Source organism: Chiloscyllium plagiosum, chromosome 23 (genome assembly GCF_004010195.1).
Source record: "Chiloscyllium plagiosum isolate BGI_BamShark_2017 chromosome 23, ASM401019v2, whole genome shotgun sequence".
NCBI classification, from domain to species: Eukaryota; Metazoa; Chordata; class Chondrichthyes; order Orectolobiformes; family Hemiscylliidae; genus Chiloscyllium; species Chiloscyllium plagiosum.
In genome coordinates this window covers 45958442-45979749 of record NC_057732.1, presented here as the reverse complement: position 1 = coordinate 45979749, position 21308 = coordinate 45958442, and the positions used below count along the sequence as shown (strand labels likewise).

Below are 21308 nucleotides of genomic sequence, written 5' to 3'. Positions count from 1 at the left end.
ACGCCCCCCATCAACCCCCCACCCCCATTCCAAGTCAAACCAATGCACAGACTGAATGCACCAACTCATGAAACATTTCATCTTTATAAGGCCACTTATAACTTTGCAGCTAACAGAGTCAGAATCCCAGGCTTTCTCTGGTTTGAAGGTTGCTGTGATTTCACAGGTGGAAATTTTGTGATGTGGGCGGGGGGGACGGGGCTGTGGTTTTGGGATTGGAGGGCTCATGGTCCATGACGTCCTGGGATGACTTCAGGCAGCCAGTTCAAAAGAACGAGGTGAGAAATGGCTCCCACGTCCAACGCATCCTTCATGCTCTCAGGACATTTCACAGTTGCTTCACGGTGAGTGATGCACTTTTATAATGTCACGATTTGTAATCTTCCAATGTAGCAGTAAATTTATAAACTCTGCACACTGTCGCTATCAGCAATGTGATGATGAGTCGATGTTCTGTCTTGGTGTTGTTGGTTGAGGGATAAATATTGGACAGGGAGAGCACCCTATTCTTCAATCAGTATCACAGGATCTTCTCCATTTAACTGTGTGTTTTAATGTCTCTGTTTCTGACAAACAGGACCTCCTATAGTGTGGAAATTCCTTCAGATCCATACAGTAGCCTCACTGTAGCATTGTCTTCTGACATGTGGAACTTGGCACTCAGACCCCAAAGTTTTCATTCAGATATGCCCTTGCACTTACGACTTTCACATATCTTCATTTGTTCAACATTTTGTTGTAGCAAAAACAATAATTGATTTCAAATCTGATTGCCTCTTTTGGTTCAAGGTGCATGGGTCAATCCAAAAACTGCAGCACTGGAGGAGCAAATTATTGCAGTTGCTGGAATCTAACTGAAAATTAAAAATGCTGGAGATCACAATGGGTCAGGCAGCATCCGTAGACAAGAGGAGGCTGGAACGTCACAGCAAGCCAGGCAGCATCAGGAGTTGGAGAAGTCAACATTTCGGAGAGCAAGTTAACGCTTCAAGGATGGATGACTATTCATCAAAACTTCACCAGTTCTGATGAAGCATCAGCTAGACTCAAAACATTTAGCTTGCTGTCTCCACGAATGCAGCCTGGCCCACTGTGATCTCCAACATTTATGGTTTTCACTGCAACATTGGTGTTTAGGGTTTATCAGGGGTATGCGCAGTTAAATCAGTTTTTCTTCTTTAAAAAGAAAATCATTTCCAAAACACAAGCTTGCTTCTTTGGAAAATGCTGTCACCTCTTGATGTTGACTCAATGGTCTTTTACATCCTTTCCGGCACTGTCAAATGCCTGCAATATAAAAACTGCATTAAAATGTTTGCAAGAGTGAACAGTAAAACAATGGGTAACCTGTTCAATACCATCATATCCACACAGATTTGTGTACTTTATAGGGGGTCTGGAGTATAAGGTTGCCGAGGTTATGCTGCAGCTATAAAAACCTCCAGTTAGATCCACTTGGAATACTATGAGCAGTTCTGGGCATCACAATCTTAGGAAGTATATATTGACCTTGGAGAGAAAACAGTGTAGGTTTACAAGAATGAAACGTGGACTTCAGGGGTCATGTCCTGAGGAGGTATTATTCAAATTATACAAATGTTTTAAGGTTAAGAAAAGATCTAATTGAAGTTTTCAAGATATTAAAAGGAAAAGACACAATTAAGGTAAACTATTTCAATTGGTCAGATATCCTAGAACTAGGGGACATAATCTAAACATTAGGGCCAGACCTTTCAGGAGAGATGTTAGGAAGCATTTTTACACAATAAAGGCAGTAGACGTTTGGAACTCTCTCCCAAAAAGACAGTTGATGCTAGATCTGTGGTAAAAACAATGACTGCAGATGCTGGAAACCAGATTCTGCATTAGTGGTGCTGGAAGAGCACAGCAGTTCAGGCAGCATCCGAGGAGCAGGAAAATTGACGTTTCGGGCAAAAGCCCTTCATGAATACAGGCAGAGTGCCTGCAGGGTGGAGAGATAAATGAGAGGAGGGTGGGGTTGGGGAGAAAGTAGCATAGAGTACAATAGGTGAGTGGGGGTGGGGATGAAGGTGATAGGTCAGGGAGAAGGGTGGAGTGGATTGGTGGAAAAGAAGATAGGCAAGTAGGACAGGTCATGGTGACAGTGCTGAACTGGAATTTTGGAACTGGGGTGAGGTGGGGGAAGGGGAAATGAGGAAACTGGTGAAGTCCACATTGATGCCCTGGTGCTTTTCCAGCACCACTGTATTCCGGAATGCTAGGTCTGTGGTTAATTTTAAATCTGTGTGTATCGATAATTTTTGTTAAGCAAAGATATTAAGGGATAAGGGCCAAAGGCAGTTACATGGAGTTAGGCCACAGATCATTGAATGGCAGGACAGGTTTAAGGGGCTGAATGGCCTACTCCCCTTCCTATGTCATATAGTACACAAACTGGGCAGAGAAACCAATTTTGCAAAGTTGCTGAAACAAAAGTCTGGGATTCCATCACTCACTCTTACCTCGGGCCAAAATAACTGTAATTGTCTTCAACATCTCAGCGAGGATAAACACAGCCAAGAAAAATGTTAAAACACAATCTAGAGACGTGGTCTCATTAGACCATGTACAGTAGAACCTCAGTGGACATTGCACTTTCAGCCTGGATTATGAGCACAAGGCCATGGAGTGGGGATGGAACCCACAGTCTGCAGGGTCCCAAGGTGAGAGTGCGACCACTGAACAACTAATGCCATATTTACCCACCTAGTCTGCACCAGAAGAAAAGCTCCTGCAGAATTTCTACTCGCTGATCTCCTCATTGTCACCTTTTCCTGATTTTATTTTTACAGTGAGTTGTGCACTGGACATATACAAATGATCATGGTAGAGCCAAGGACACTAAATACAAGTAGGGGATGGATCTAACTGGCACTTTTGTAACTTTAGGAATTAAAGGAGCAGCAGTACGTCATTCAGCTCTTTGAGTCTGTGCTTCTGTTTAATTAGATCAGCCATGCTCTTTACCAACACTCCATTGGGTAAAAACAATGACTGCAGATGCTGGAAACCAGAGTCTAGATTAGAGTGGTGCTGGAAAAGCACAGCAGTTCAGGCAGCATCTTAGGAGCAGTAAAATCGACGTTTCAGGCAAAAGCCCTTCATCAGGAATACAGCTGTATTCCTGATGAAGGACGTTTGCCCGAAACATTGATTTTACTGCTCTTCGGATGCTGCCTGAACTGCTGTGCTTTTCCAGCACCACTCTAATCTAGACCCCACCACTCCATTGGCTTGCACTGGATTACCTATTGACATGGCTGTGTGAGGCAAGGCTGGATTTATTATCAACCAAACAGTACATTTCATAGCAAACAAAACAAACACCAAAGCGAATTCTATTGAGAGTGTTTGTTTAAGGGGGTCTCTACAAATTGTAAGAAACGCAACTCGTGTAATAAGTCAGTTCTCGCCACTCACAGCAGTGCCAACTCCAGACCTGATTGACTGGAGAGTAAAGCAATTCTCTCCATTCTCGTCAGGAACTGGGATGTTTACCCTGGGCATCCTGAACGATTGAAAGCTCATCAATATTAGCCTTCTGAATTCTGTTGGCTGTTGTGGAAGGGAGTTTCACAATTCCACTATCCTTTACGGGAAGAAGCGTTTCCTCATTTTGTTCGTGAGTGGCCTGATGAATATCCACTCAGTCAAAGCCTCTGTTTATTTGTGTTAATTTATAAAATGTGAGCATGGCTGGCAGAGCCAGCATTTGTTGCCATCCTTATCCAACCGAGTCGCTGGCTACGCCATTTTGGAGGGCAGTTAAGAGTCGACCACATTGCTGTGGGTCTGGAGTCATGTGTAAGTCAGACCAGGTGACAATGTCACATTTCCTCCCTTAAAAAGTCACAAGTTGGTTTTTACAACAGTCCGTTAGTTTCATGCACCATCCCTGGCTACATATGCTCACAATTATCTGTGGGGATCTGTTGGTTGAATTCCAGCAAGTGTATCATGTGCTTCACTGGGGCAGCACGGTGGCTCAGTGGTTAGCACTGCTGCCTCTCAGCACCAGGGACCTGGGTTTGATTCCAGCCTCAGGTGACTGTCTTGTGGAGGTTGCATATTCTCCCCCTGTCTACGTGGGTTTCTGCCTGGTGCTCTGGTTTCTTTCATGTGCAAGTTAGGTGGATTGGCCATGCTAAATTACCCATAGTCTTCAGAGATGTATATTTTGTGTGTGTTAGCCAGGGGAAATGCAGGGATAGGGTAGGGGGATGGGTTTGGGTGGAATGCTCTTCAGAGAGTTGGTGTGGACTTGTTGGGCTGAATGGACTGTTTGTACACGTGGGATTCTATTCTGTTCTGTTGTTCACATGCAATACGTGATTGTAAAATAAGATGGGAGAGCATCGGAGGCTGAGGGGTGACCTTATAGAGGTTTATAAAGTCACGAGTGGCATGGACAGGGTAAATAAATAAAGTCTTTTCCCTGGGATGGGGTTGTGGGGGGAGTCCAGAACTAGAGGACATTGGTTTAGTGTGAGAGGGGAACAATATAAAAGAGACCTACGGGCAACTTCTTCACGCTGAGGGTGGTGCGTGTATGGAATGAGCTGCCAGAGGAAGTGGTGGAGGCTGGTACAATTGCAACATTTAAAAGGCATCTGGATGGGTATATGAATACAAAGGGTTTGGAGGAATATGGGCCAGGTACAGGCAAATGGGACTAGATTGGGTTGGGATATCTGGTCGGCACAGATGTGTTGGACCAAAGAGTCAGTTTCAATGCTGTACATCCCTATGACTCAAAGTGTTGAGTAAGTCTGCTCCAAGAAGGAATCCCAGCCTTGCACATCCCAAGTGGATTTTGATTTCTGTGGAAGGAGCTGAGAGTACAATGTCAAGGATTCGAGTTGAGTTCTCTATGGGTTTTGCCAAATAATCACAGGAAATTGAAACGCATCTAGCTCAGATCTTCAATAACCATTGAACTTTGTTGTTAGTGAATCAAACATTACAGCATGGTGGTTGCAGCTGTGGGCTGCATATCACACCCCATAGCTCTGCTGGGTTTGGAGAGCATTGTGCTTTTTCAATCATCCATTCAGTGGGACGGAATTCAGATTTCTCTGAGGCCTCTCGTGAAGTTTTGTTCAGCAAATAAATGGCTCATTTTGTAGTCATTGAAGAACGTGGTCGATGCTGAGCAAAGGTTTTATGTGGAGGTGAAGATGGTAGCCCAGAAACCAATCTCTGATGTATGCTGTTCATTAAAGGCCCATTGTCAGAACGGGTGGAGGACTTGTTCAAATTTAGAAAGATGGGAACTACGTGACCTGAGTGGATATTGGCAATCTTTTCACCCTTCCTCAACAGTGGGTTGGCATTATTTGTATGTAGCAGATGCTGTGGGCATGTGTGCCAAGCAGTCAGCACTATTTGATGGGAGGTATATATCATTCCCAACTTGATTTCAGTCATTATGCAGGCAAGGCCTGAAACACTTAGATGCTGAGAATGAGTTCTTGCATCATTAACTGAAAATGTGTTCGTTTTCGGTTGGTGTCCTATTTAAGGGCACAGCCCATCTTCTGTCTCTGCAGAATTACAAAATCACATTTACTGAGACAGAACCCTCCAAGTGCCTGGTGGTCAGGGTCAATTACAGCACTGTATGGTGGCCTGGGCAAATTGTTTTAAAGCTGAGAAATACAACTGCGGGATAAAGGCTTCAAGTTTAAAAAGCCTGAGGGAGACCACAATTCGACCCATGGCTCCTTTAAGAGTCATTTGACGTTTTGTGAGTAGTGCTGTGTTTTTTTTGTTTCAACTCAATGAAACTGTTGGTTTCTTTAACACTCTCGAGTAACTTGGAATTTAACAAGAGGAGGCAAATCAAAAGAATAAAGTGAGCATTTAGTACAGATAAAGGGCTAGTCATGTCGAATAAAGGAAAGTCATAGACCACAAAAAGAATCAGCTGCAAGGAAATGAAGCCGGAAGATGGAAGGATAAATAAGTCCAGTGTTGATCAGAAGTTGGCAAGCATAACTACCTCAGTGGAGACCAGCAACTTTAGAAACAGATTCGATTTCCCAGTTATTAACTGAGAGAATTATGTCACCAGCTTTTTACCTTTTAAACAAAAAAAATGTAATTCTTTTCAAACCAAATTCCTATCCACTTAATGCTGTGCATCATTAATCCTATGCTTCAAACCTAAAAATCTTAACAGAGTACTGATCTTTGTGTGATCGATAGTCACAGGTGAGGTGCTGATATGTGTTTCATCGATAGTCACAGGTGAGGTGCTGGAAGACTGGAGGTTGGCTAACGTGGTGCCACTGTTTAAGAAGGGTGGTAAGGGCAAGCCAAGGAACTACAGACCAGTGAGCCTGACGTCGGTGGTGGGCAAGTTGTTGGAGGGAATCCTGAGGGACAGGATTTACATGTATTATTTTAGATTTAGATTAGATTTCCTGCAGTTAGGGATAGTCTTCATGGCTTTATGCTTGGGAAATCATGTCTCATGAACTTGATTGAGTTTTTGAAGAAATAACAGAGGATTGATGAGGGCAGAGCGGTGGACGTGATCTATGTGGACTTCAGAAAGGTCTTCGACAAGGTTCCCATGGGAGACTGGTTAGCGAGATTAGGTGTCATGGAATACAGGGAGAACTAGCCATTTGGATACAGAACTGGCTCAAACATAGAAGGTGTGGAGGGTTGTTTTTCAGACTGGAGGCCTGTGACCAGAGGAATGCCACAAGGATCGGTGTTGGGTCCTCTACTTTTTGTCATTTATATAAATAATTTGAATGTGAACGTTGGAGGTATACTTAGTAATTTTGCAGATGACACTAAAATTGGAGGTGTAATGCATAGCGAAGAAGGTTACCTCAGATTACAACGGGATCTCAATCAGATGAGCTAATGGGCTGAGGAGTGGTAGATGGAGTTTAATTTTGATAAATGCGAGGTGCTGCATTGTGGGAAAGCAAATCTTAGCAGGACTTATCCACTTAATGGGAAGGTCCTAGGGAATGTTGCTAAACAAAGAGATCTTGGAGTGCAGGTTCATAGCTCCTTGAAAATTAGAGTCGCAGGTAGATAGGATAGTGAAGAATGTGTTTGGTATGCTTTCTTTATTGGTCAGAGCATTGAGTACAGGAGTTGGGAGGTCATGTTGCGGCTGTACAAGACATTGGTTAGGCCACTTTTGGAATATCGCATGCAGTTCTGGTCTCCTTCCTATCAGAAAGATGTTGTGAAACTTGAAAGGGTTCAGAAAAGATTTACAAAGGTGTTGCCAGGGTTGGAGGATTTGAGCTGTAGGAAGAAGTTGAACAGGCTGGGGCTGTTTTCCCTGGAGTGTCGGAGACTGAGGGGTGACCTTATAGAGGTTTACAAAATCATAAGGGACATGGATAGGATAAATAGACAAAGTCTTTACCCTGGGGTCAGGGAGTCCAGAACTAGAGGGCATAGATTTAGGGTGGGAGGGGAAAGATTTAAAAGGGACCTAAGAGGCAACATTTTCACACAGAGGGTGGTACGTGTATGGAATCAGCTGCCAGAGTAAGTGGTGGAATCTGGTACAATTGCAACATTTAAAAGGCATCTGGATGGTATATGCATAGAAAGAGTTTGGAGGGATATGGGCTGGGTGCTGGCAGGTGGGACTAGATTAGGTTGGGATATCTGGTCTGCATGAACAAGTTGGACTGAAGGGTCTGTTTCTATGCTGTATATCTCTATGACTGTATGCTCAGTCAACTTTAATTCCCACCTATATTCCCCGTTACGTTGTGGGGTCTTGATTACTCCTTTCCTTCTCCAAAGAACCAAACCAGGATGTTTCACAGTTCTCAGGGTCTCACTGTGATTCCCTTCAGTGTTCCTAGAAAAGAATCGTACAGCACGGAAACAGACACTTTGGTCCAATCAGTCCATGCCAACCGTAATTCCAAACTAAACCAGTCCCACCTACCTGTACTTGGCCCATTTCCCTCCAAAATTTCCAATTCATGTGCTTATCCAAATATCTTTTAAACGTTGTAACTGTGCTCATATCCACTACTTCCTCTGGAAGTTCATTCCACACACGAACCACACTCTGTGTAATACAGATGCCTCCATGTCTTTTTTTAAATCTTCCTCCTCTCACCTTAAAAATGTACCCCCTCATCTTGAACTCCCCCCACCCTAGGAAAAAGCTGTACCATTCACCTTATCTATGCCCCTCATGATTTTATAAACCTCTATGAGGTCACCCCTCAACCTCCTGCGATCCAGTGACAAAAGTCCCTTCCTTTCCAACCTCTCCTTATTATTCCCTAGAGTATGAGATTTCTCTAGTGCTCTCCACTATAATCTTGCCGGGAGAATCCCTGACTCTCCTTCAACACCTCATGAGTTTGGGCTCCCCAGTTCATGCTTTGGCCTCAGTGAATTCTTGCGTAGTGCCTTCAACATGGAAACATCCCTGACTTCTCACTGTCCCCTACAGCTGGTTCCTGCAACTTTACACCTCCTGGCAGATTCATTTTCTCTCTCTCTCTCTCAGCTTCTTAAAGCTGTACCAAGACTGACTGCAGCTGCCTGCTTCTGTGAGAAATCACACTGAAGCCCAAAACCAAAAGCCTCCCTGTAATCCTTGCCCATGGCAGCATGGTATGCCCGGGAAGTTTCGGATATAGACTCAAACAATGGACTTTACCTTTGAAACATCCCTTTGATTATGGGACCGACATGAATAATGTGGAACAATGAGAACAACTGCAATCCCATGAGGCTCAATCAGGAAGTGTTATGAGGTCTACCTGTTGTTTTTTGTTATCAAACCTTTAACTTCACAGAAAGATCAAACCTTCTTTGAACTGCCATTATCTTGGTGTGGGAGTAAGGGCTATCAACTTCTCAAAGCCAGTTTTCTCCAACCTATCTTGCATTTAGTTTGTACTTTTGAAGTTATAGCCCTAAAACATATGAATCATAAAATTAGATATTTCTAAACGCTTTAGTTTTCATCTGACCAAAGTTGAAAGGTCACTTCCCGCTGTTGATTCCTCTGTTCCTACATAGGCTGATGATGGGGCTTCTTCAGCCCTAGGAAGGACAATCAGAGAAAGGTGGACATTATAAAGGTGTAGGATGACAACAAGACAAGGCACAGCCTTCCTTTCATTATAATGGGGAAATGGAGGAATATCTTTGTGGAGTTGGTGGGGGCTTGACCTGTCGTCTGGACAGATTTAGTAAGGCAACACTGTAATTGCATCAGTGTTTTATACCGGTGCTCATCAGTTTAATTTAATACTCGATGGCTTAGCTTTCACTCACTCTGGCGCGCACAGGAAGTATAACTTCTATCTCGCAAGTACCGGTGGGGTTGACAACGTCAGCAACACAGCTCTGCAGCTGTGTGGACAAGAGACCGAGGGTTGAGAAATAGAGAATTCACTTTCAGGACGACAGGACCCTTCGACAAACTCAAGCAGATTCCTACCTACCCACGGCCAGGGAATTCAACAGGATTCAGTGGACAGCAATCTAGAGTCACACGTGAGTTAAAGGCAAGTGTCTGTTACACATTATCTTCCACTGAGTCAGCGGGGGAGCATGCTAGAGGACTGCTTGTGCGTAGTTAAGTGCAGGAACTACTTGCTCGTGGTTTTGGACATTAGTGTGGTTTCATTTTGGGTTCCTGTCGTTTTGGAATTTGTCACCACTTTCCTTGTTGGTGAAGTGTGTATCCCATGTTTTTAGTAACATTTAACGTTTGCTCCATCTAAACATCTAGTGCTGTGAGATGAGGCAGGCAAGATCTCTCATATCGAGGCCTCTCCATCCTGTTTGCACCACAGCCAGGGTCAGATTGAGACGAGTTCACTTCCTTTTAGCTTAACATTGCTGGATGCAAAGAGCTGTTGGCCGTTATCTGCTGATTGCAAGAATAAAAAGACATTTTCTGTTCTGGTTCAGTGAGTAAATCACCACGTGCTCTGGTGGTGGGCTCGGCAGGCCCAGAAGTTTCCGGATTTGGATTTTGGGCCTTTGCTAATTTAGCTTGTCTCCATTGCAGTGATGCCTCAATTAACAACTTAAAATAAACAGGTAAAATAAAAATATTCATAACAGATTAAATAAAATTCCAGAGCACTATGCAGTGATCCTGCGTAGGGGAGTTTAGATAGTTTAGATATCGGGAGAATTATTAAAACACACCTTTTCAGAGAGGGGCTGCAGAGGTGAGATTCTGAAGGGCTGCTGGCCCCTTGGGACTCATACAGACAGCAAGAGTCCCTGTGTTCAGCAGATAAAGGTGGGCACAAAATGCTGATGAGTCAACCTGTACCAGAAACCGAGGTCAATGAGATTATTGCGTGTGAGAAAAGGGAAGCAGTGTGGCACTGTGCTGTGCCTAAAAGGACAAGGAAATTCAGTTGAGGTAAATCTGCAAGGGCCCCGCGGGATATTTGAGCGTTGTTAAAGCAAATCATCCAGAATCACAGAAGACAAATGGTCAGGTTTTACCTCATACCAAGGGGAGTAATTCAAACCAAGCGAAGAATCAAACCATTGTTAGGAATCAGAGCAAATGCTGGAGAGTTCAGTCTGAGAGCCTGTTGTTCGAAGAAGTCGCAGAAGGACATGTGTTGGGCTATTAATCCCTTCTCCAGCCCTCTCACTACCCCTTACCAGAGGCCAGAGGAAGCTTTTGTTTTGTACATCTCCACATTCCAATTCATTAGCATTAGAAACATAGAAGATAGGAATAGGAGTAGGCTGTTTGGCCCTTTGGTACTGCTCCACTATGATCATAGCTGATCATCCAACTTCACAGACTGTTTCCCCTTCAGGTACATCCAACTCCTTCTTGAAGTCATACAACGTTTGGGCAATGGCTGCTTTCTGTGGTGGTGAATTCCACAGGCTCACCACGCCCTTGGTGGGAAATTCCTCCTCATCTCAATCCTAAATGGTTTACTCTGTACTCTTCAGCTGTGACCCCTGGTTTTGGACACCCACATCATCAGAAGTATCCTTCCCTGTCTAGTCAAAGATGGTTTCTTTAGATTAGATTAGATTCCCTACAGTATGGAAACAGGCCCTTTGGCCCAACAAGTCCGCACTGACCCTCCGAAGAGTAACCCACCCAGATCCATTCTCCTACCCTATATCTACCCTGACTAATGCACCTAACACTATGGGCAATTTAGCATGGCCAGTTCAGCTGACCTGCACATCTTTGAATTGTGGAAACCCATGCAGGCACGGGGACAATGTGCAAACTCCATACAGACGAGGCTGGAATTGAACCCGAGTCCCTGGCGCTGTGAGGCAGCAGTACTAACCACTGAGCCACCGTGCCGTGTGGTCCTGTGAGAATTTTACAGGTTTCTGTGAAATTCCACTCCATCCAACCTTTTGTGAACTCCAGCCAATATAATCCCAGACAATTCACATTTCTTCATACATCAGTCCTGCCATCCCAGAATCAGTCTGGGTAAACTGTCGCTCCACTCTCTCTCCAGTATCCTGGGTCGGTGTGGACTTGTTGGGCCAAAGGGCCTGTTTCCATGCTGTAGGGAATCTAATCTAATCTAATCTTTCCTTAAGTTTCCTTGTTTGATTGTTGGTCACCTGACTACCAGTGCTGAGCAAAGGGCTGGGAATTGACGTTATCCAGCTAAAACCCCTGCCAGCCTGGGATGGGCAAGCAATGGGCAAGGTCATTTATGTGCTTGTGGAGGCACCTGGAGCCTCTGTGCCAATCAGGTGACCTGAGTGGAGTAGGATCAATGTGGGCAAAGGTTTGTTCAGACACACACGTGATGCCCAAGGAGGACAGCTTAAAATGTACAACACTGAAACAGACCTATTGCCACAATTGCTGAGTATCGGTACTTATGCTCTAACATGTCTTCTTTTAATCTGCTACATCTCTCTCATCCAACGGCGTATTTGTCCATTACTATCTCCCTCGTGCACTTATTTAGTTGGCACTTAAATGCATCCCAACTTTGGCTGTCGCTAAAATAGTGAAAGCCACGTGTGAAAGCTGTATTCCTGATCTGAGTTGGAAAGGTGTCAATCAGAGTCTGTAATACCTCCGTTCAAAGAGAGGAAAATGCCCAGACACTGCAGTGCTGGAGAGCTCCTATCTAACCTCCTGGAAATCAGACTGCTTTGTCCTGCCCCATTGCCAACAAATTTAGCATGATCTGAGGCTTTAAGAAAAGGAAGTACACTGGGAAACCAGACCAAGGAAATAGATGTCCAACCGATTTTGGAAATTGAGCAGCAGTGAGATAGGATCAGTTGTAACACATACAAAAGGTGTTGGTTTGATGTTTTTCTGTTGTTCATTCACAGATGTAGGCATCACTCTCTTGGCCAGCATTTATTGCCCATCCCTAATTGCCCAGAGGGCAGTTAAGAGTCAACCACATTGCTGTGGGTCTGGAGTCACATGTAGGCCAGACCAGGAAAAGACAGTAGTTTCCTTCCCTAAAGGACATCATTAACTAGCTGGGTTTTCCTGACAATTGATCAGATAAGAAATTCTGTATTTTTATTGAATTCAGATTTCACCATCTGCTGTGTTGGGAATTGAACCCAGGACCCCAGAACATTACTTGAGTGTCTGGATTAACAGTGACGGCCTAACACTGCTAGGCCGTCACTGAATGTAGGCTCTTGCTAAGTTAGCTAACCTCAGCCAGACGGACGCAAGTGAATACCCAGTGCATTTTGGTGCCACTTTGTTAAGGTTGGTGAAAACAACCGCTAACGTTCTCAGTCCCCAATCCTGCCCTGAAAGTGGGGCAAATGAACAGGGTGGTGGAATGAGGGATGAACTGTCAAAGCACTAGTTTAAGTGGTGAACTGAATGGCCTCTTCCTCTCATTCTTTGATTACGAGCAGGGTAAATGAGTTGGTTTTTTGAATATATCCGTTTTAATTGCAGACAGATAGGTCAGTAAGAAAGTAAGTCAGTAATAGCGCACTGCAGCATCCTTGTTTATCGGCACCAACTCGGGCTTTCTCTTCACTGAAACTGCTCGTGATTTCTCTCTGTTTAATTAACCAGCCTTTTTTACTGCTGACTTTAAATCAAGGGGAAGGGGGAAGCATTTAGATTTGCGCGGTGGTGTAAATGTTAGCTATAACAATATCCTGTGCAGCTTAGAGTGTAGTCTGTGACCTACTTACACACCGCTTTACCCCTGACACCACGATTAAAAGCTGCTTTGAAACCAGTTTTCTCTCCAGGGATTTTGGTCTGTAAGAGTTTTGCAAAGTGCACAAAAGGCTTTGATAAATGGTGAGACACATATGCACACGCACACGTGCCCACACATGCATGCACAGACACAACTGTAATTGCACACACGTGTCTATACAAATGGGCAGATGTACATATGTACAGAGCTATATGTAGGAGAATGAGGAAACATATGAACATAGATACACACATAGGCACATATTTACACACACTGCTACATTACAATTAGTGCAATGGGAATGTAAGTGTTAATGGAATCAACCCCTTAATGTGGAAATAATTACAATTATAAACTGAATTAGAAAAACAGATTAGATTTTCAGCAGTTTCTCCATATTCCACATTAATGTGGTATGGAATTTACATAAATTTAATAAGGTTTTCTTTTAAAACCATCTCCCTGTCTTTTCCACTCGGATTGAACTCCTCAATCTCGTCTTCAATAGCTTTCAATAACCTTTTAATTATTGGCTCCAAAGAATATTCTGGTGAATTAGTTAGAGGCTCCAACAAAAATTGAGATGCAGAGTTTCAGTTTGTGTATGACAGCACTTTGCGATTAATCAGTCCGTCCTTTGATGGGGACTTGCTATGCACAAAATGTCTGCTACATTTCTCTCCGCAGCACCGTCATTCAACATGAAACCTACTGAGACACTTTGCAGTGGCATGATGACTAAATGTAAATCTGTGTGCCACTTTATCTGTCAAATGGTTGTCTTCTCTGCAGACATGGTGCATGTTTGTGAACGTGACCCTTTCGAGCAGTCAGATGTCTTTATGTAGCAGCAAATTGAGGAGCTCTGCTCTCATGAAGAGTCATGTCAACTCGAAACATTAACTTGCTTTCTCTCCATGGATGCTGTCTGACCTGCTGTGCTCTCTAGCATTTGTTATTTTCAGATGCTGTATTATGAGGAAACTGGGTGAAGATCATGACAGAAGCCCTCAGCTCCAGAAAGCACTCTCAGGATTTTCCTTGCACTGCCTGATGCCACCTTCATTACTTTCTTCTTTCATGGACTGGGGTGTCACTGGCAAGATGTTGCCCATCCTAATCACTCTTGAATTGAGTGCCGTACTATCATATGGCTGCTGTGGGGGTCACGTGAGCCCCACAGCTTTTATCCCGAAACGATGTTAATGCGTTTTTGCAACCATCAATAATAGTTTCATGGTCACCATTACTGATATTGGCTTTTAATTCCAGATTTTATAAGCTGAATGCAAATTCCCACAGTGACCATGGTGGGATTTGAGCCCAGGTCCCCAGATGGTTGACCCGGGCCTCTGGATTACTCATCCATTTTTATCACCAGCATGTCACCACTTCCCTATCAACTGCTGTGATGTTTCTGTGCAACCTTTTTAACATCTTCAGTGGAGCTCCGTGCATTACTGAGATTCTGGGACAATCCCAGTCCCACTTAGAGGATGATATAGTGAAGATTGGTGCTGTAAAACAGTTCATCATTTACATTACATCATTCTTCAAACACCTAGATAACATAGATTAGAAACAGGCCTTTTGGCCCATTGAATTTTAGCTAGCATTGCACTGTTGTCTAATTTGACTCTCATCCAGCAGGAAGAATATTTCTGCTGATGGGTGAGTCCAGGACCAGAGGACACAGTTTAAAAATAAGTGGTTGGCCATTTAGAACAGAGTTGAGGAGAAACTTCTTCATCCAGAGAGTGATGGGTGTATGGAATGCTCTGCCCCAGAAGGCAGTAATGGCTAAATCTCTGGATACTTTCAAGAAAGAGATGGATAGAGCTCTTAGAAATAGTGGTATCAAGGGTTATGGGGATAAGGCAGGATACTGATTGTGGATAATCAGCCATGATCATGATGAATGGTGGTGCTGACTTGAAGAGCCTAATGGCCTACTCCTGCACTTATTGTCTATCCCTTTAAATTTTCCATGCTCAAGCAACTGTGTAACGTCTTTTTAAATCCATTTGTGGACTTGGTTTGAAAGGTCAAAAATGGCACATTCTAGCCATCCTCTGTTGGCATGTCTCCCCTTTAGTTCTATGTTTGGCGATTATGTTGCGTTTGTGCGTAGTCAATATCATTCTGGACTAGTAGATACATTCTGCCACCTGATGTGGCCATTAACCCCCCCCACCACCACCACCCCCCGAGAGGGCCATCTCCCAGCTTGCTGCTTGGATGTTACCTGAAAGAGCAGGCTCAGCTGCTGAAACTCACCCTCCACACTGTCAGCTGCAGAATTGCTACGATTCACAAAGACTTTTCACTCTGAAAAACTCAAGCTTGGGGGGTTGGGAATCTTTGGTAATTCACAGCGATTAGTCTTGCCTCCCATGACCTTCACCCCTGCCAGCTGTGATCTATAAACCTGGTGGCACTCACAATAACAACTGGGATTTGGCATGCCTTTAATTGGTAAAACATCCCAAAAAGAGCACTCTTAATGGGTTCGCCTCGAAACTGTCTGCTGCTCAGTGACCAAAAAACGAATGCATTTTCTGACTCATCTGCGGCAGCGCACCGTGGGGCACTTTTTAGGGATGTGACCAGGGTGCTACATAAATGCAAGTGCCTCAGCGTTGTTGCACTATCTGGCCCAGCCATGGCAGTTCAGTGCGCTTAACTGTTAATAAGTGCTGTGCAGTGGCTGACGAGGCAGACATGCCACTTGGAATCATTGAGTTAAGGTGTTCCTAGCTGTTGTATATAAGCTTCTCCATGTTAGCTCTTAATCCAGGCTGCAGTTTTTAAATCAGAAACGCACCTCCTACTTTCAGGACCTGGTGCTCTTTAGACAGTTACCTCTATGACAGCTCCTTTTTTTCCCTCTTGTTTTAATTTTGTTGCAGAGAATTTTGGGGGGGGGAAAGTGAAAAAAAAAGTGACAACTGCACTGCAAGCTGAGCCCTGGGAGGCCCAAGCAGCTGCTCCTGTCCGTCTGCGGGCACCAGTTGTTGAATCAGACACGCGTAGAGTGAGGGGAGGAGGGGAGAGGGGGGGTTAGGGGTGGGGAGCAACATGACTTCTTTGCAACTGGACTTTCTGCCCAAGATAATGGTTGACAGTTGCAGACTGGTGCCGGACAGAAGGTAAGGAGACACTTGAACGTAGCGAGAATGAGAAGCTTGTGGTCGTTTGTAAATGTTCCCAGCGCCTTTTTTTTTTAACTAGAGCTTGGAGTTTTGTTGGAGAGAAACGTGTGGAGCTGGCTCTGGAGAAATGAAACTGAACGGGGTGGTGAAGATTACAGCTCTGGCGATTGTGCACAAATTTGACACAGCCGTTTTGCAACATTTTGTGTGTTAAAGGGCGTCAGGACTGGGTGTGAAGTGGCTAATGGATGCTAAAAGTGTGTGGCTATACAAGATGGAGAATTATAATTTTCGTGTGTGTTTTGTTTTATTGAAAAGGAAGAATGCAGTGGGTTTTTTTTTGTTGGAAAAGGGGGAAGAAATAGAGGTTTCATTGTGTAGAGTCTTCCAGCTGCCTCGTGAAAAGATGCAGCATCTTTATAACACGGAGTGAAAGTGCAGTTTTTGTGTGCCTGGTGAGTGAATGTTCCATAAGATTGCCACTATACAGTCTGCAGGTTGTGGGAGGTATGGAGATGGAAAGTGTGCCGGGTGGAGTTTCTTTAATTCAAGAAAAAAATACTCACGCCTCTCCAAGATTTTATTTTGAGATTGGAGAGCAAGACCCTGTAACCCAGTGTCTGTGAACACTGTTCATTCTAATAAAACCAGATGTGCCTACTGTAAGGATAGCCACTTGGGTTAAAAGATTAGGTCATTGGCTGAAGGCAAGAGACTTGGTCGTTAATCATTGACAGCTGCTGTGCAATGTCCCCAAAAGTTACAGCTTAAAAACTGTTCCCCCTCTCCCCTGTTCTGTGACACCCTGGTCTGTGTGGCCCTGCCCTGCCCCACATGCCTGGCTAACCTGATCTTCCCAATCCCCCTCCCCGACTCGATGTGACGGCATGACATCTTTAGCTGGTCTGGTATACATTTCTGGGAGGAAGCTGAGACTTGAGTGTGAAAAAAAGAATTCTAGTTGCAACGCTTTTGTTTTGTCTGCCTCACCATGTGACAGCAGCAGATCTGGATGTGAAAATGTCAGGAGAAAGGATGGGGGATGAGCGATGAGGGAGGGTAAGAGTGTAGTGGTGAGGAATGTGGAGAGATGTCAGAGGGGAGGGAGCAGTTTGTTGGTATCACTCCACCTGGTTAAAGCCCTGCTTGGAGGTGAAATAAACTTTGTCCTGAACATTGATTGTAAAATGTCATGGTAGACAGGCAGGAGGCTGGAAGAACACTGCGAGTCAGGTGGCATTACGAGGTGGAGAAGTCAACATTTCTGGTGTAACCCTTCTTCAGAATTAGGGCTGGCTGTAGGGGGAGCTGCAGATAAAGGGGTTGGTGGGAGCAGGATGGTGAAGTGGGGGTAGGTGAAGACAGGCCGAGGGTACGACCTGGTTGGTCAATGGGAGGAATGAATCCGGCTGGTGGAAGGGAGTCTGGGAATGGGAAGGAAGGTTATTTGAAATTGGAGAACTCAATGTTGAGTCCTGTGCATTATTTCAGAGGTAGCCTCTGCACTTCAAAACTGTTTGGGGTTTTGTTTGCAACCAGAATAGTTCTCTTTTACTGTGCAGGCAAGAAATTTGTGAACAACAAAGTACCCAATTGACGAGGTGCGTAAGGCAACCAATGCATGAAAAGACAAAGGGGCAGAAATGTTTTTTTTTCACCCATCTGTGCAGTGTAGCAAAGTTGGTACTGACAGATGCATTGTAACAACCAGCATCCGCTCATTAGCAGATTGTAAACTGTGGTGCTGAATTCAGTTGGAGTACTTGTCTCAGATCATATTTTAGCCATTTGTTTTTCAGAAATAAAGCTCATAGTTGACTGTAAACACTAAATTTTGATCCATGCCTCACTTTTTTGTCTGAAGGCTGTGGGCTTCTCCTTCTAACAAGTTGGCTTTTAACCCTCTCCTACGCTGTCATTAAAATGGAAAGCCTGAGGCTCCAGGTTGAGAGAGAATTTAAATCCGCTTGCTTCTAATTTCTAGACTAAGGAGGAATAGTTTTCTCGTTTGACTCAATCGACTTTGTAAATTAGCTGGAGCAGTTACGCTGTTGGGACAAGCTTCAGGTTCTCTGGGCATGGAGTAGCCAAGCCTCCAGGAGTGGTGCCCTAATTCCAGGGCAATGCAGAGGCTGAACACCAGGGGAACAATCTTATGTGTTTTGTCCCTGTGCTTTTCATTCATTTTAAATAAGGTGACTCAATGGTTAGCACTGTTGCCTCACAGTGCCAGGGACCCAGGTTCCGTTGCCACCTCGGGCGACTGACTGTGTGGAGTTTGCACATTCTCTCTGCGTGGGTTTTCTCCAGTGCTCCGGTTTCCTCCTACAGTTGAAAGATATGCAGGTTAGGTGGATTGGCCCTGGTAAATTGCCCAGTGTCGAGGGATGTGCAGGCTGGGTAGGTTAGCCATGGGGAATGTGGGGTTGCAGAGATAGTTAGGGTGGTGGGTCTATGTGGGATGTTCTTCAATGTGGACTCAATCGGTCAAATGGCCCACTTCCACACTCTCAGGATTCTGCGAGTCTTAAAATTTTGGGATGAACTTAAAGAGGCTGTGTAACTGTTCATAATATTAATAACTATTTGCTTTGTCAAGAAGCCTTTAATAATTTTCCTGATTTTGTTTGTGTGACAGTGTTCCATCAGAAGCTGCTTTGAGGTTTGTTTAAAAGAATAATTAAAAATCCCACGACACCAGGTTATAGTCCAACAGGTTATTTGGAAGCACTAGCTTTTAGAGCGCTGCTCCTTCAGGTGGTTGTGGAGCACAAGACATAGAATTTACAGCAAAAGATTAGTGTCATGTGACTGAAATGATATGTCGAACAACACTAAAGAATAGAACATTGCAAGAGGTGGAACAGGGAGCAGGAAATTACGCTACAACACCTCCCAGGAATTGGCAGCTCGACCTGGACAAAAGCAGGGGAAAATTCTTGGGTGTTCCAACTCCAATTCTTTGAGTGTGAGGCAGCCCTTGACAAGTGCGGTGTGTGTGGACGATAGATGAGAACAGATTTGGGGGTGGTAGCAGTGCCTGGGCTGCAGTGAAACTTGATTGTCGGCCAGCATTGACTGCCAAGGCACGCACCAAGAATAGTCACATAAGTGACATTCCAGAAAGGGAGCTGACCATTAAACTGTACTCCAACTTGATTTAGCACCTTCTGAAGAGGAGGAGGGAGAACATGATTGGGAGAGAAGGTGGTAATCTGGTGCTACTTAAACGACTGCAAAGTAGAATTTGAAGTTGTAACTGACTGTAAAGTTGTTTCTTGGGTTGTGGCATGTTTATTGAATTAATTCTAGACACAGAAACTAACTGAAGTTGCATGGTAACATGGTTAGAAAATACTTTAGGTGGGCTGAGAAGGGAGAACTGTATCATTTCTGAGATTTTAAAGTTTTGGAGACCAATTCTAAGGAAGGATTGGGCTATGTTCTGTTTCTAGAAGGCTGTGTTCCAAACCACGCCAACTAATATTGTCCCTGTGGGAAAACTAAAGGAATGTTGTTGTGTATTATCCTGTTAGGTTTCTAAGCTCTTCAGTCACTATAAAAGTAGAAAACAACAATCCTTCAATCAGACACTAAGGAGGAGAGAGCAAAACTTCATCTGTTATCTCTGTAGCATGTCACTCTGTGCACCTTTCCGGTGACTGAATGAATATTGGACTCTGTCTTTTCTAGTCATTTGTGATGCGTTGGATCCAGGAGAGTGCCCTTTGCACCAGGAAAGGGGGTGGTTGGAAGGATGGAATAGATTTGGTTTTGTTTTCAGAAATGTAGAAAATAAGAGCCGGAGTAGGCCATTCAGCCCTTCAATCCTTCATCACTATTCAATACTCTTCCAACCCATTCCCCAGTTTCCACTGTCACCCCATACTCTTTGATCTCTTTAGCCCTCAGAGTTATATCTAACTGCTTCCTGTGACAATTCCACAGGCTCACCACTCTCTGGGTGCAGACTGTTCTCCTTGTACCTGGTTCTGGAGTGAGAATCTCTGTTCTCAAAAATAAATAATTGCTTTCACCTTGACATCTTTAGAAGGCAGTGTGCTGGTATGTCCATATGAGATGGAGTGAGATTTATCAACTTTGGGGTGATGGGAAAAGGGAGTTATGGACCACCTAAGCTTTACTCATTCCAATTAATATTCCTTTGTTCAAGTTGGTATAAAATGGTGCAATCTGTCACTATCCCATTTCTCTCTCAATCATTGGAAGAATGTTTTAATTAGCTTTTTATCTGTTTTCCCAGGAAAGTGTTTAATGTACAGCGTGAGGAGAGCAGAGGGTATTGGGAGTAGGGGAGTTGCTCTTTATGGTTCCTGTTTAATTCCTATCTTCTGTGTTAGGGAACTCTTCATTTTTCTGATTGCTAATTGGAAGTGAACAATTCAGCAGATAAAGAAGCTTTGGTGAATTGGAGTAGATTGCAGTCCTTGCTCCTAGAGTTTTCACTTTGAAAACAGATCCAAAGTTAGTGACCTGTATCAGTAATACCCAGACTGAAGGGGTGAAAATGCCCCCTAGCTGCTGACCACTGAACAGACCATGACAAGTGAGTCATAAACTACAGTCAGCACAAAACTACCTCTAATTTGCCACTAAGTGGCACTAAATTGGCAGTCGCAATCCAAGCAGCTAGAGACAGTTAAAGGAAAGAGAAAATGTCACATTGATGCAGTAAGGGGAGCTCTTCTAAGGTCAGGACCGAAGAATATTGTGCAAGGGTAGGGGAGGCTGAATCCTCCATCTAATTGTGTTGGAAATGACCAGGAAGCTCCTTGTCTCTTACAAAAATCAATGTTCTACGCCCTAGTACAAGCATTAACAACCTTTTATGTGCATGCACGTTCACCAGAGGAGGTTCAAAAACTTGTCTATTTGCAAGACGTTGCTTTTTTTTAAAACAGTAAGTGCACCTTTATCCTTTGTTTTTCGAATACGTATT

The 21308-nt window shown here is 44.1% G+C and overlaps 1 protein-coding gene across 21 annotated transcripts in view; it reads left to right on the top strand.

The window, feature by feature from the left end:
* Positions 1 to 21308, top strand: part of celf2 (cugbp, Elav-like family member 2) — an 874451-nt gene that overhangs the window by 521871 nt on the left and 331272 nt on the right. The window contains exon 1 of one of the 21 annotated variants that reach the window (XM_043714097.1): positions 9349 to 9531. The exons of 18 other annotated variants lie outside the window; for them this stretch is intronic. Coding sequence is in view for 1 of the 3 variants with exons in the window: in XM_043714087.1 (XP_043570022.1) it covers positions 16275 to 16345 (71 nt within the window). In the remaining 2 variants the exon portion in view is untranslated. Of the gene's footprint in view, positions 1 to 9348; positions 9543 to 16258; positions 16346 to 21308 lie in introns of those variants that run through there. 2 more of the 21 variants (XM_043714094.1, XM_043714087.1) reach the window with 2 other exon arrangements.